Genomic DNA, 12,976 nt, shown 5'->3' on the forward strand with positions numbered 1-12,976 from the left:
GCCCGTTTCAGTCAATAAGTCTTAAAAAAAGGTGTAAAGATACTGACAATAAGCTACGCAAACCCAGCAAGACATGGAATCATTTAAATCAAGTATCATTACATCTTCCTTTCTTAAAGAGAAGTAAGGCAGTACTTATAAGCTTACATATATATATATAGACATACATACATATATATATATATATATATCTATATCCGAAGCCGTGCAAGCACACTCTTGAGAATGCAACGTATAGTTGTACAGGAGAAAAGCAATCTTGCCTCAAATCAATGGCAACCTTTTGTAGGTCTATGAACTTAATTTAAACTTTAGGTTTACACGGTGCTTTCTTTCCGAAGTACCTGCACTCATGAATATGTCTGTATGTGTCAGTCGGTCAAATCCACGTTCTTCGCACCGGCGAAGTACCGCTTTTAAATTTTTATTAAGAAGAAAAGAAAACCTTTTTAAATTGAGGGAAAATATACTAATAACAGTTTGTTAAGGATCTGTTTTTTTGTGAAGCTGCCTTCACTCGAGTGATCACTTCGAGCTGACTTACTGGCCAACTATAAGCGTTACCTGGTAGGTAACCACCCATACAATCAGATTGTGAGGTAACATCAGCCACGGTGCCTTCAGTTGTGAGAAGCAGATCATAGAATGGTTGAAAATAGTTTACTGTCAAATAATGCAAAGAGTACGCGACACGTCTTTCCCCCTTATTCTTGGCTTATCAGGCGTACACACTCACTGCACTCGCTTACGGTAATCGAACCTCGGACGTCAGCGCTAGAGGGGCTTCGCAGCGGTGAAGTATTGCTTTTAAATTTTAATTAAGAAGAAAAGAAAACCTTTTTAAATTAAGTCTTAAAAAGAGGTGTAAAGATATTGACAATAAGCTACGCAAACCCACCAAGAAATGCAATCGTTTAAATCAAGGCGCGAGTCGAAAAACACCATCCCATAATATTAGTTAACGATTAACACATTTCTATATGTATTGTAAGCATACAATACAACTGATAATATGTTGCGCTTATTTATCTGGTGTACTGACATTTTTGCGCGTTTAACGTCTGAAATCTAACGTGGTTTGTGCCCTTCAGAATGAAAACAGTTTGCATTTACCTTTTTAATAAAAGGCGAGCTTTTAAGCCTGAGAAATCACCCCGTAAATGCACACGTTTAATTGCACATGTGTTAATATATATGCTTACACAGTATTAAAAGACACTCAACAATTAACGTCATTTACCTTCGTTCCCGCGTTTGACTCGTGCTGTAAATCTCTTCCTTGTTTTTAGTTCACATGATTACGTAGGAGGCGTGATGACGCGATACGTGACTCCGCCTCCTCCATTACAGTATATGGACAGAAAACAGGTTCCAGTTATGACCATTACGCGTAGAATTTCGAAATGAAACCTGCCTAACTTTTGTAAGTAAGCTGTAAGGAATGAGCCTGCCAAATTTCAGCCTTCCACCTCCACGGGAAGTTAGAGAATTAGTGATGAGTGAGTGAGTGAGTGAGTGAGTCAGTCAGTCAGTCAGTGAGTCAGTGAGGGCTTTGACTTTTATTAATTAGTATAGATTTGGTCTTTTTCAAATTGTTTTAGAAACAAGGAGACATTTTTCTTTACTTATATAAACATTTCCCACTGGTTTTGTAAACGTATGACATGGGTCATATACTCTATATTTCTCTGAAAAATACTTTTTTGTTTCCATTGTGCTTAGATTATAGAAAAACAATACTACTACATTCATGATGTCAGCACTCGTACCTATAAGAGTTTAATTGTGCTCCAATACAAGTTTCCATTCTCTATTTTGTAGGGAGCCAGAATTTATCCAGGTAACAACGAGCAATATGAACGAGGCTGTACTCAAAGACATCAGGGGAAATTAAGGAGAAGTGCATTTAAGACTGAAGCCAGGAAGCACTTCTTTACAAAGAGTTATGGGAATCTGGAACAAACTTCCAAGCAGTTTGAAGCAGAAACCTTTAAGAAGTGTCTGGATGAGATACTGGAACAGCTTAGCTATGAACTAAACAAATGAGCATGATGGACTGCACAGTCCCCTCTTATTTGTCAGATTTCTTAGTTTCTTATGTCGTAAATTGTACACAAGTCCATTAGACATGAACAAATACAAGTCCACACATGTGTGGACAGTTTGGTGATACCAGTGAACCTGACAGGATGTCTTTGAACTGTCAGATGAAATGCAGCAATGCAATGATTTTTTTAACAACATTACACATTATAATATGTCAGTATTTTAGCATTTCTGAGTACTGTACATAAAGTATATTCGATTAGATTAGATAAACTTTATTAAACCCAAAGGGAAATTCAGATGCATACAGCAGCTGAAACATAAAAACAAGAACAAATAATAATCAATCAATCAATCAAACAATATGTAAATAAAAATAAATAAATAATTATAAATAAATACATAAATATTGTTCTGATATGTCAAAATGGTATTTTAAGATGAATGTAATGATGTATCAGGCATTGAAATGCCTGCTAGCAGTAAGGAGAAATGACTCCCACATGTTAGCACACTGTGGTGGAATGAGCCTGTGGCTAAATATGCTCCAAGAGAGCACCTCCTGGAGAGGGTGGAGGGTATTTTTCATTTTGCCATCCTCCACTTTTCTACAACAGCTTCCAGTGTGTCCAGGGTTCGCCCTGTGATGGAGCAGGCTTTCCCGATAAGTTTATTCAGGCATTGTGCTTCTTTTGAGCTCTAGTTGCTTCTATGGGAGACAACAGCAGAGAACACCATACTGGCTACTATGGACTGATAAAACATTTCTAGCACCTTGCTGAACACATCAACAGACCTGAGTCTCCTTAGCAAGTACAGTCTGCGCTGACCCTTCTTGTACAGAGCCACTGTGTTGTAAACCAGTTTGTTATTTCTATGGACCCCTAGGTAATTGGAGCTCTGCATCAATTCCACATCCCCCACCGAAAGGTGACTGGTCTCAGGGGTTTCCTGGCATGCCTAAAGTCTACCACCAGCTCTTTTATCTTGCTGATGATGTTGAGTTGCAAGTTGTTGTCCCTGCACCACAAGACAAAGTCCTCCACAACCTTCCTGTACTCTGACTGGTCTCCATTGTTAATGCAGCCTATGATGAATGAGTCATCTGAAAATTTTGTAGATAGCAAGTGCTGTTATTGTATGCCATTGTATACAATAAACATAATTATATGCCATGTTAAATATAAATCATACTTATGAATCACCTAACATGACCTTCTTCATAAGGACTACTGTCGTTATAATCATCATTATCGTCACCTTGTGTAAGATTGAGTCATTCCTTCTATCTGAGACTGCCATGTACTGTATGTATGGATCAAGTGTATGGCAAGAAATAAATATTTAATTTTAATTATTTTTAGTATTCATTGTTATTTTTGGGATTGAAAATGAATTTAATGTTCCACTTGGGGGGTACATTGTCTCCATTTCAACCAAAATTTTACTCATTAATCATGGCGCCGCATTCAAGTACTCTGTACATGTGATAATAATGGCTCCATAAATCTATTATTAGCAGAACAAGTGCTAATAGTATTGTTATATAATATATGATACCAATCCTTTATATTCTAGTGCATTATATAATGTAACTAATGACAAGATATTGAAAAATGCAATAATTACTGAAATATTAAATAAATAGGTGAAATAGCCAAACACAGCTTAGCAAAACATTGATCTCTGAATTTTAGTTTTCTTTTTGCTATGTATTTTCTTTTTAACATATTCAAAAACAAATTATACTTCTCTTACTCATTTGTTTCAGGGAGTCTTTCTGAAAATTTGGCTTCAGGTAATGTCGACAATAGTGTTCCTAGCCTGAGTAATCACCTACTTTCTTGTGGCATATATATTGGATACTGATAATGAATAAGGACATGCTAAATATGCACATCTGTTTAAATATTTATTTTTTATATATAGCATTATTATAACATATGATGTTATAACAGTATTATTACATTTCAATACAATGTGCCCTTTAATATTTCCCTTAATATCATTTTCCTATAGTAGTTAAGCTGTTTTGTTTTTAATAATTTGCTGTTTGTGTTTCACAGGCATTTTTTATTTTGTATTTGTAAATACCACCAACATATTTGACTTTCAGGTAAGCAGTGTCTTGGCCATTTAAGGGTTTATACATGAGGAGGAGGATTTTGAAATCAGTGCTAAGCTTAACTATAAGCCAGTGTGAAGACTTGGAGTTACATAGTCATACTTTCTAGTTGTTGTGATGATTCTTGTAGCAGTATTTTAAACTATCAGAAAACTGCATAGGCCTACTGAACAGTTTGAACAGCTTGTGAATAACTCAATGCAATAGTCAATCCTACTATAATTAAATGCACAAAATAATTTCTCAGTATCCTCCATATTATAAATCATATTCATTTTCAATATTTTAAATCTGAAATAAACTAGGTTTTAGAAGGTTTTGAAATTTGTGTTTTAAATGTCAAGACTAATGTCTGAGTTTCTTGTTAATTCAGTAAAATGAATGTTTAGACATATTGAGTTTAAAGGGACAGAATATTTTTGCATTTCTGTTTTTTCTGTATTCAGGGACAAATAGTTTTCATCATTCCACTCTTTTAAATCACAATACAATTAATTAAAGATCCTGTGGCAGACAGCCAGGGCTCTTACCTGGCTGAGATGCTGCCTCCGTAGTGTAATGACCGGGGGAGAGAATGGGCACAGGGCATTACCTCCCCCAGAGCACTAGATGGCTGCCTCCCCTAGGTTACTATAGCACTCTGTGTTCCAAAAGGGCTTCATGGGATTTAGAGTTCGGCACAGCCCTTTTGGGTTCCGTGAGTGCCGCCAGGGGGTGCTGCAGGAGCTGCAGAGCCCTATTTCATTGAACTTCCACCTCATCCGGACCTTGATAACGAGCTGTGGGAAGTAGTTCTGGGTGCAGGATAAAAGAAGCCAGAGTCAGGAGGAAGAGGGACGAAGCTTCCCGGAGGAAGGAGGAGGTGGCGCAAAAGAGAGAGAGGAAGAAGAGAAAGAAAAGAAAGAAAAGAGAAAGATATTGCTATCTGCTATTATTTGTATTGTTTGGTGTGTGAGAAATGGTTGGGAAAGTGTTTCCCATGAATACAAACACTTGTGTGCTGTGCTGGACTTGTATCTGTGTCTGTTTGTGTCGGGTTTGGAAAGCTGGAGTGCTCTCTATAGGCCACAACACCATCAGGGTAACATCATTTGGTCTAAAAGAAAGTTATAGCTAGGTATTGTCTGCATATGAGTGAAAATAAATGTTACATTTTCTAAAGGTATTTCCTAAATGGAAGCATGCAAAGTAAAAATAGTAAAGGTATGACTACTGAGCCCAGTGGGATACCATATTTCTGAATGTAGTGATGGAGTACTGTCAGCACATTTTTATAAATACTGAATTCAGTTTGATAAATAGATGTTCTAATTACTGTAGGTGTCAGTAATTAGAACAGAATGTTGTTTTATGATTTTCAGTGTTTTTGCCTCAATATAAGCATGTTCTGGGATGGATTGGTGGCGCAGTGGTCATTGTTACTAAATCCTACAACCTCAGCCTGGTGACTGCCTCTATGTAATTGACACTTTAACCTGATGTTTGAGAGGGTTTTTCTGCAACATTTTAAATTTGGGTATGTTAGGTTAATTGGTGACTATACACTGGATAAATGTGAAAAATTTGGGTGTGTAGTGAATATGCACTGTGATGCATTGATGTCTAATCTAAGGTGGTTTCCTGTATTGTGCCCAATGCTGTTAGGATGTGATTGGGCCACCGCAACCTTTACTTGATCACAATGGGTATGGGTAATGAGTAGGTGGATGGATTGATCAATTTAAAGAAGATAATGCACATTGTTTAATGATTTTAGGTTTGTCAAACTTTGAAACATTTTTCATTTTATTTTCTGTGTCAGTGTACTATTCTTCAAGTACAACTTGTAGGATTAATCAGGCACCATTAAAGTGTCAGCATTGAAAAACATCCATGTCAGCTAAGTCATTTATTGGTGATTGTCCTGGTACTAATCACATTCCACAAAGATCTAAAGCGACTAGGGAAAAATAAAAATAATCTCAAACTTAATTCATTTCAGGCTTGTATGGAGCCTGAGACCTCAGCAGCTGGGCACATGGTAGTAGACAGCCATAGACAAGGGCACCAGTCCATTACAGAGCTCATTTATGTAGGCACCCACACATACATTCACACAGAAACATTCGGAAATCTTCGATTAGGTTAACATGCATGGCTTTGGAATGTAAAAACCAAAGTATCTGCGTCAAAACCCCTCCCAGTTATGGGGAGAATGTGGAAACTCCACACAAACAAAAATCAAGTGTGATATTCCAACACAGAATGCTGTATTCATGTCATATTAAATCTAATCAATGCACCAACATTTGTCTCAACAAGGGGCAAGCAAAATGATATAATCAAGACATTATTATCCATCCATCCATTATCCAACCCGCTATATCCTAACTACAGGGTCACGGGGGTCTGCTGGAGCCAATCCCAGCCAACACAGGGCGCAAGGCAGGAAACAAACCCCGGGCAGGGCACCAGCCCACCGCAGAGACATTATTACTATCTATCTATCTATCTATCTATCTATCTATCTATCTATCTATCTATCTATCTATCTATCTATCTATCTATCTATCTATCTATTTTAATAATAGATGTAATTCATTACATTTCACTGTAATTTTAATTTTTCAATGAACTTGTAATACATTTTATTTATTAGAAAAAGTAAAAAAGCAGAAAATAAATGAGTTTATTGCATTCCAAAATAAAATTGATTATTTCATTTCTTTTTCTCCCATCAGTTCAGTTCAATGTCAAGTGGCATGATGTGTATAATAAACAATATGAGTACACAGAATAACTTATCAACTGCAAGGTAATCTTTACTTCATATGACAAAAAAGATAAAAAAGCCAAATGTTCCTCTGGGGACAAACAAAGTTTCTATCTATCTATCTATCTATCTATCTATCTATCTATCTATCTATCTATCTATCTATCTATCTATCTATCTATCTATCTATCTATCTATCTATCTATCTATCTATCTATCTATCTATCTATCTATCTATCTATCTATCATTTTGTAAAGGTGCATGAAAACAGAATTACAGACATTGAATTTTGTACTGACTTCTATTTTGCACAATAAACAACTATAAATGTTTCCTTTTTTTATACAGTAGCACCTTTGATACTGAACAAATAATTATATTCCAGTCAGAATTTATAGTAATATTCTAGAACATATCATTAAAGTTTTAGCTAACAAGTATTGCATAGATTCTTACTTTTTTCCTGGACAGGTTACCCTCTGTTTGAAATATTCTCATCATGTTCACAATAGTTTCCCTCAACAGTCTAAAAACAAGCTAGAAGGTTGATTATTTTGCTTTAGTGTCTCCTTTGATGCACTGGCCTTTCAGTCAACTTGAATTCTGGTATTCCCTCAATCATTTTCATATAGGTAGATAGATTGATCAAGCTCTATGTCTCCCTGTGGGAAATTTGACATATGTGTCACATGTTCTCTGGTTTCCTGCCACTTGCCTAGAAAGTTAATAAATTGTTCAATCAGTAAATTGCAAATTTCATAATTTTTCATTCATTCATTTTTTCATTCTCTGGTATGATTATTGCTATTATACTGTATTTACTGTATGTTAACATTTAAATACATTTATATAGTAAAAATCATATAATTGTATTTTACCTTGCAGCAATTGTTCATTAAAGTGTCTGGTAAGTTTGTTTTATGTACTACAACCTGTTTTAAATGGCTTTACAATGTGCTTATAAATGTATTTACTTTTATTAAATAATAATAATAATAATAATAATAATAATAATAATAATAATAATAATGTAATTGTAGAAATTAGCACTTAGCAGCATAGCATGTATGCAACATATAGCATTATTAGCACTTCAAAATAAGGACTGAAGTTCACCATTCATTCTCAGTCATCCTTGCAGATTTTTTGGCAATTATTTGCTTATTGCTGTAAATAGTGCTGAGATTGCTATGATTATTAGTGAAAGGGCACCATGGATCACAAAGTACTTCAGTTGCACAAACTAATTGTAGCATATATACTTAAGCATCCTTTATTACTGATGTTGTAGAAACAGGTTCAGAATCTTTCAACAACAAGTAAAACATAAAAAGAAAATGTAATTATTCTTCAATAAAACTCAAATCTATCTTCTCTGATTAAATAAAATTTAAACACATCTTCAGTGTTGCTCCTCTGAAATCAGACGAGGACGCTGTACCCAAGATGTAACTGAGAGAAAAGGACCCAAGCTGGGGAAAATCTGCTTGCATTAGGGAAAAAACACGTATGAAGACTTTTATTACCATCAGATATGAAATCTGTGTGTTTACGTAGTTGACTTTCAGGTAATCCTACACCTATCTTGTTTTCTTTGTAACTAAACCACCCCTAGAAAGTGAAAGAACAGCTTTTTCCACTGTATCTATCACAATACTATATATATATATATATATATATATATATATATATATATATATATATATATATAATATATATATATGTGTGTGTGTGTGTACTACTAGCTGTCTCGTAGTAGTGGAACAGGACAAACTTTAAAGAAAAAAAAATGTAATTCTGGCCAAGCGGAAGGTAGGTACGCTCCAACATGAAACATTGGCACTGTATCTGATTGTGTTCAGCTCTGACGAAAGAGGGCCCCAAGCGTGGGGAGAAAAGCATGTGGCCATGATATCTCTGCAAATCAGCAGCTACCCTCTAAAAGACACGTAGCTCTGATGTCTGTCTCAAAAATGTGAAATCCTACTCCTTAATATTCTGTAGATGAGAACTGTATTTTTTCACAGCACCAAAGTTTTTTTTCAGTACTCCTCTCCCTCAGTTTTTTTTTTTTAATTTTAAAAGCCTTACTTCTTTTCTGTTAGGTCTGCGCAGGCTGTATGCCTGCTTGTCAAATTCAGGGTGAGACTCATCTTGCTGCTAGGCATTATTGGAGCCTTGAGGCCTAATTTTTGAACAAAGACTCACTATGAATTTTGGAAACCAAGCACTTCATAAGAAAAGGTTGGACTAGACAGAGACTGAATTTGAAGAAAAATAGAAAAAGTGAAAGAAAGGAAGGAATAGCACTGAATGAGAAGTTGTTATTGTATGTTGAGAGCAGATGTAAAAGGATGTACAAAGAGGCAGATGTTTTTGTGGAAATGATGACCAGGAAAATAATCTCTGAGGGGTAAACAAAAGTGTGGTCTAAAAACCACAAAAAAAAAAAGCAAAACCAAAAGGAGTAAGAAATGGTTGTAAAATCACAATACTTAAAAAAGTGATCATAGTTACCTAGAAAATCCTTCCTTATAATTGAAAAACAAAGATCTTTTATTGAATGTTGTATATGGGTGTCTCAAACCTGGTGAAAAGGAGTGTTAGGCCTCCTAAAACTCTTTTAATGCAGGCCAGGACCTTCACTAGCCTGCTTATATAAGGCCTAACATTAGGCAGTCAGCCACTAATCATCACAGGCATGCTTCAGCCTACACAGGCCTGAAATGGGGTCCTGGCTTTTAAAGTTCAAAATATAATTTAAATGTCTTAAACATGTACAAAAATGCCTTTCAAGGGAGAGGAATCATCAAACATCTGGCTTGAAATGTCAAGTTCAAAACAAGAAACCATATAAACAAAGAATTTATCATAAATAAATCAAAAACTGACAAAAATGAAAGCAATTCTTTCAATAATACCAGTTACAACACACTTTAATCCACTGAAGGGTTAACTCCCCATCCTCACATTTAAAGGCTAAGAATGTTTTTTCAGCAGATGACATCATGGTGGCCCCACCTCTTGGGGTTCCACCGACAAAACACAAGGAATATAAGAACCCTTAAAGATGCATCACATAAATATTAAATAATAAACAGAAATTACATAATCACATGAAAGTTAATTTAAAGATGATAAAAACAGCAACAAAAGGGAAAATAAACACCAGCAAGCAGATAAACCCTAGCTGTAACATAACACTAAGATTTTTAATTCAAAATCCTGGAGACCAGCAGTAATTTCACTGTTGCCCTTTACACTTCCTGGATGATGAAATCACAGCACATCACTTCCTGGCATTACCAAATGGCAGTGATCCTGTTTTGCTAACAATAATATGATACACAACGTTGTGGCCACAAATATGAGCAAAATAATAAAAAAAACACAAAATAATTAAATCAAGCATCACAAAATGGAGAAAATTCACACTAAAACACAAAAAAATCCCACAGATCATTACATTGTAATACAGAGGTCCTCGGGTTTGGCCCTGGAGGGCAGCAGAAGCGTCTGTCTTTTAGTTACAAATTGATTGCTTAATTAGAAGACAGTACATGCTGATATTGTTATTTCCTTTTATGGCTTGATAGTGTCCTTTCATCCAACTGATTTGTAAACCAGAGTAGATTAGAAATTGTCTGTGCTTCACTTATTTCTTGTCTATTTCTTTCTAAAAACTTCATGATGTACATACAGTTGTAAACAGAACCAAGTTAAATCATTTTTATTGTCAATTATCTTTTCATTGTCAGTTTTTCTTTAGTAGATTCTTTGGAGGAGGTTATTGAGCTGGTTGTGAACCTGAATTCCCATATATAGGTAGGTCTTGTGTTATAGCAGTCTCAAATTGTGGCAATTCAGCACAGATGAAGACAGCATATGTTGTTGGCTCTCCTCTCTTTCTCTTGGATTGGGGTTGAATTCTGTTTTGTTAAGTTTGACCTGATTGTATAGAATGTTATTTTCTTCAAATAAAATTAATAAAAATAATAAAAGAAGAAGGCAGCGTATAAAACCCCAGAATTTAACAATTGTGAGAAATGTGCTGTCTCAAAGTACCACTTTCCCTTCCTAGTGGCTTTAGCCACTGAGATGGCATGCCCAGCTGCTGATCTATCTGCTTACCTGTGGCAGACATTATTGAGCAACTCCCTGCACAGCTGATTGCTTTTAATGATATTTTCAAACAAAAGCATACACTGACAAAGTGCATACTGTCCTGTACCATGCTATATATTAATTTGTTTCAAAAATAGCTCTGTCTGTTTGTAAGTAATAAAAGGAAGTCACTAGATGAAAATTTATCTACATTCAGGTGAAAAGAAAAATGTTGATGTTTCATATGCTCTCTTAATATGTGTTGATTGGCCATAAGTTGAGACCGCTGTAACATAAGACCCACCTGTATAATGGGGCTCAGGTTCACAGCAAGCTGAATAACCTCCTTCAAATAACACTCTACAGAAAAGCCCTCAAAATAAAAAAATAATAGAGAGCTGGTTTGCTCCAGGGAACCTTCGCCTTCAGAGATTACAATTATTACAGTCACCTGTAGAGTGATTACATAACCTCATATTCTGAACATTTGCTACAGCATTCCACATACTGACTTTAACTCATGTTTAAATCTCTTGTGTGGTTTTATGTGGATGATGGCTATTAAAACTGTGGTTACCCAGTTCAACAGGGACACAAAAGTAATTTGCAAAAAAAGAGTTTGGATATTAATTAAAAACTATTATATAGATATAGGATGAAAGTGCACAATCATTGTACTGTATCTTAAAAATATGTACAACTAGTTGTTCCCAGATAGATTTTCTCACTAATATTATTAGTTCATAACTGCTGGTTTCTTGATTTTCAAAAACATGCCCGACTTTGTATGCAAGAATAACAGCAGTGCAATTGAAGCTGTAGCTTACTGTGTTATATAAACTACAGAATCTTGTGTAGAAGTATGAACAGAAAAGGCTCAAGTTAACAGATTAACCTAAGGCTTATAGCCATGATTGTATTCTTTAGTAGAGCTATACATACTGCACATCAAATCTATTGTACTCTATTGGGAAGGTCAACTTAGAATTATGAAAACATATATTATAAAAAAGTAATAAGGGCTATTCTTACATGGACCTTTGGAAGGAAAATAAAAATCAAAAAACAACTACAGGCAATTTGTGTTTAATGTTTTTCATTACTGAATTGATTCATACTTGTTCACTGGATTTAATGGTGTTTGTTTTCTGCAGAACGAAAGTTCCTCTGAACAGAACAACAGTTCAAGGTACTGTATACAGTTTGCACAGATGCCATAAATTGTAAGACATAGTGATTTTTTTTTTCTATTATTAGGTTCTCAAAGTAAATATTGCTTTAGAATGAAAAGAATATGCATGATAGGATACTTATAGGAAAATCATTCTTACATTACAAAGGATTGTGAAATGATCTATATTTCTTAGTAAATATGTATCATAGATTATTTTTGTATAGAATAAATTTGTTAATGATCAATGGTTATGGTATGGTATTAATGAACACTTGTAAGAAGACTAAAATACTACTTTGTCATCAAGTATATTTAGTGGATTTGTTATATTTGATTCAAGTCATCACACAGACCCATCAAAACATTATAGATTAATGTTATAAAATTACTTTTTTATACGTATATTTATTTTCTCATGAATGAGAATTTGATCCAGCCCTGCTTCTTGTTGTGTTATGACTGCTGCTGCCATGCAGGATTGACTCAGTTATCTTTCCATTGTAAATGTATAAGTAGGGGACGTTAATGGATTAAATAGATTTTTATTTGAATAATACCCACTGTCTTAATTGTATCTGAATGGTTGCAAGAACAGTATAATGACTGATTGTATTGTAGTGAAAAACCTCTTGCAGATATTACATAAAGTGCACGTTGTACATTCATATAAAAAACTACACTTAACCAATCAATCTTTATAGCACCGTTTCAGTACCATATTCAGTATTTATTGTGGGTAGTAGAACCATGCTATTTAAATGAAACTTCAAGCAA

At 34.8% G+C, this 12,976-nt stretch overlaps 1 protein-coding gene across 1 annotated transcript in view; it reads left to right on the forward strand.

Moving 5' to 3' along the window:
• Positions 1-12,976, forward strand: part of adgrg2a (adhesion G protein-coupled receptor G2a) — a 182,640-nt gene that overhangs the window by 89,889 nt on the left and 79,775 nt on the right. The window contains exons 17-21 of the mRNA XM_051926903.1: positions 3,818-3,844; positions 4,113-4,162; positions 6,892-6,965; positions 7,810-7,831; positions 12,183-12,217. Of these exons, the coding sequence (XP_051782863.1) occupies positions 3,818-3,844; positions 4,113-4,162; positions 6,892-6,965; positions 7,810-7,831; positions 12,183-12,217 (208 nt within the window). The remainder of the gene's footprint in view (positions 1-3,817; positions 3,845-4,112; positions 4,163-6,891; positions 6,966-7,809; positions 7,832-12,182; positions 12,218-12,976) is intronic.

This window comes from Erpetoichthys calabaricus, chromosome 4 (genome assembly GCF_900747795.2).
Source record: "Erpetoichthys calabaricus chromosome 4, fErpCal1.3, whole genome shotgun sequence".
Classification (NCBI taxonomy): domain Eukaryota; kingdom Metazoa; phylum Chordata; class Cladistia; order Polypteriformes; family Polypteridae; genus Erpetoichthys; species Erpetoichthys calabaricus.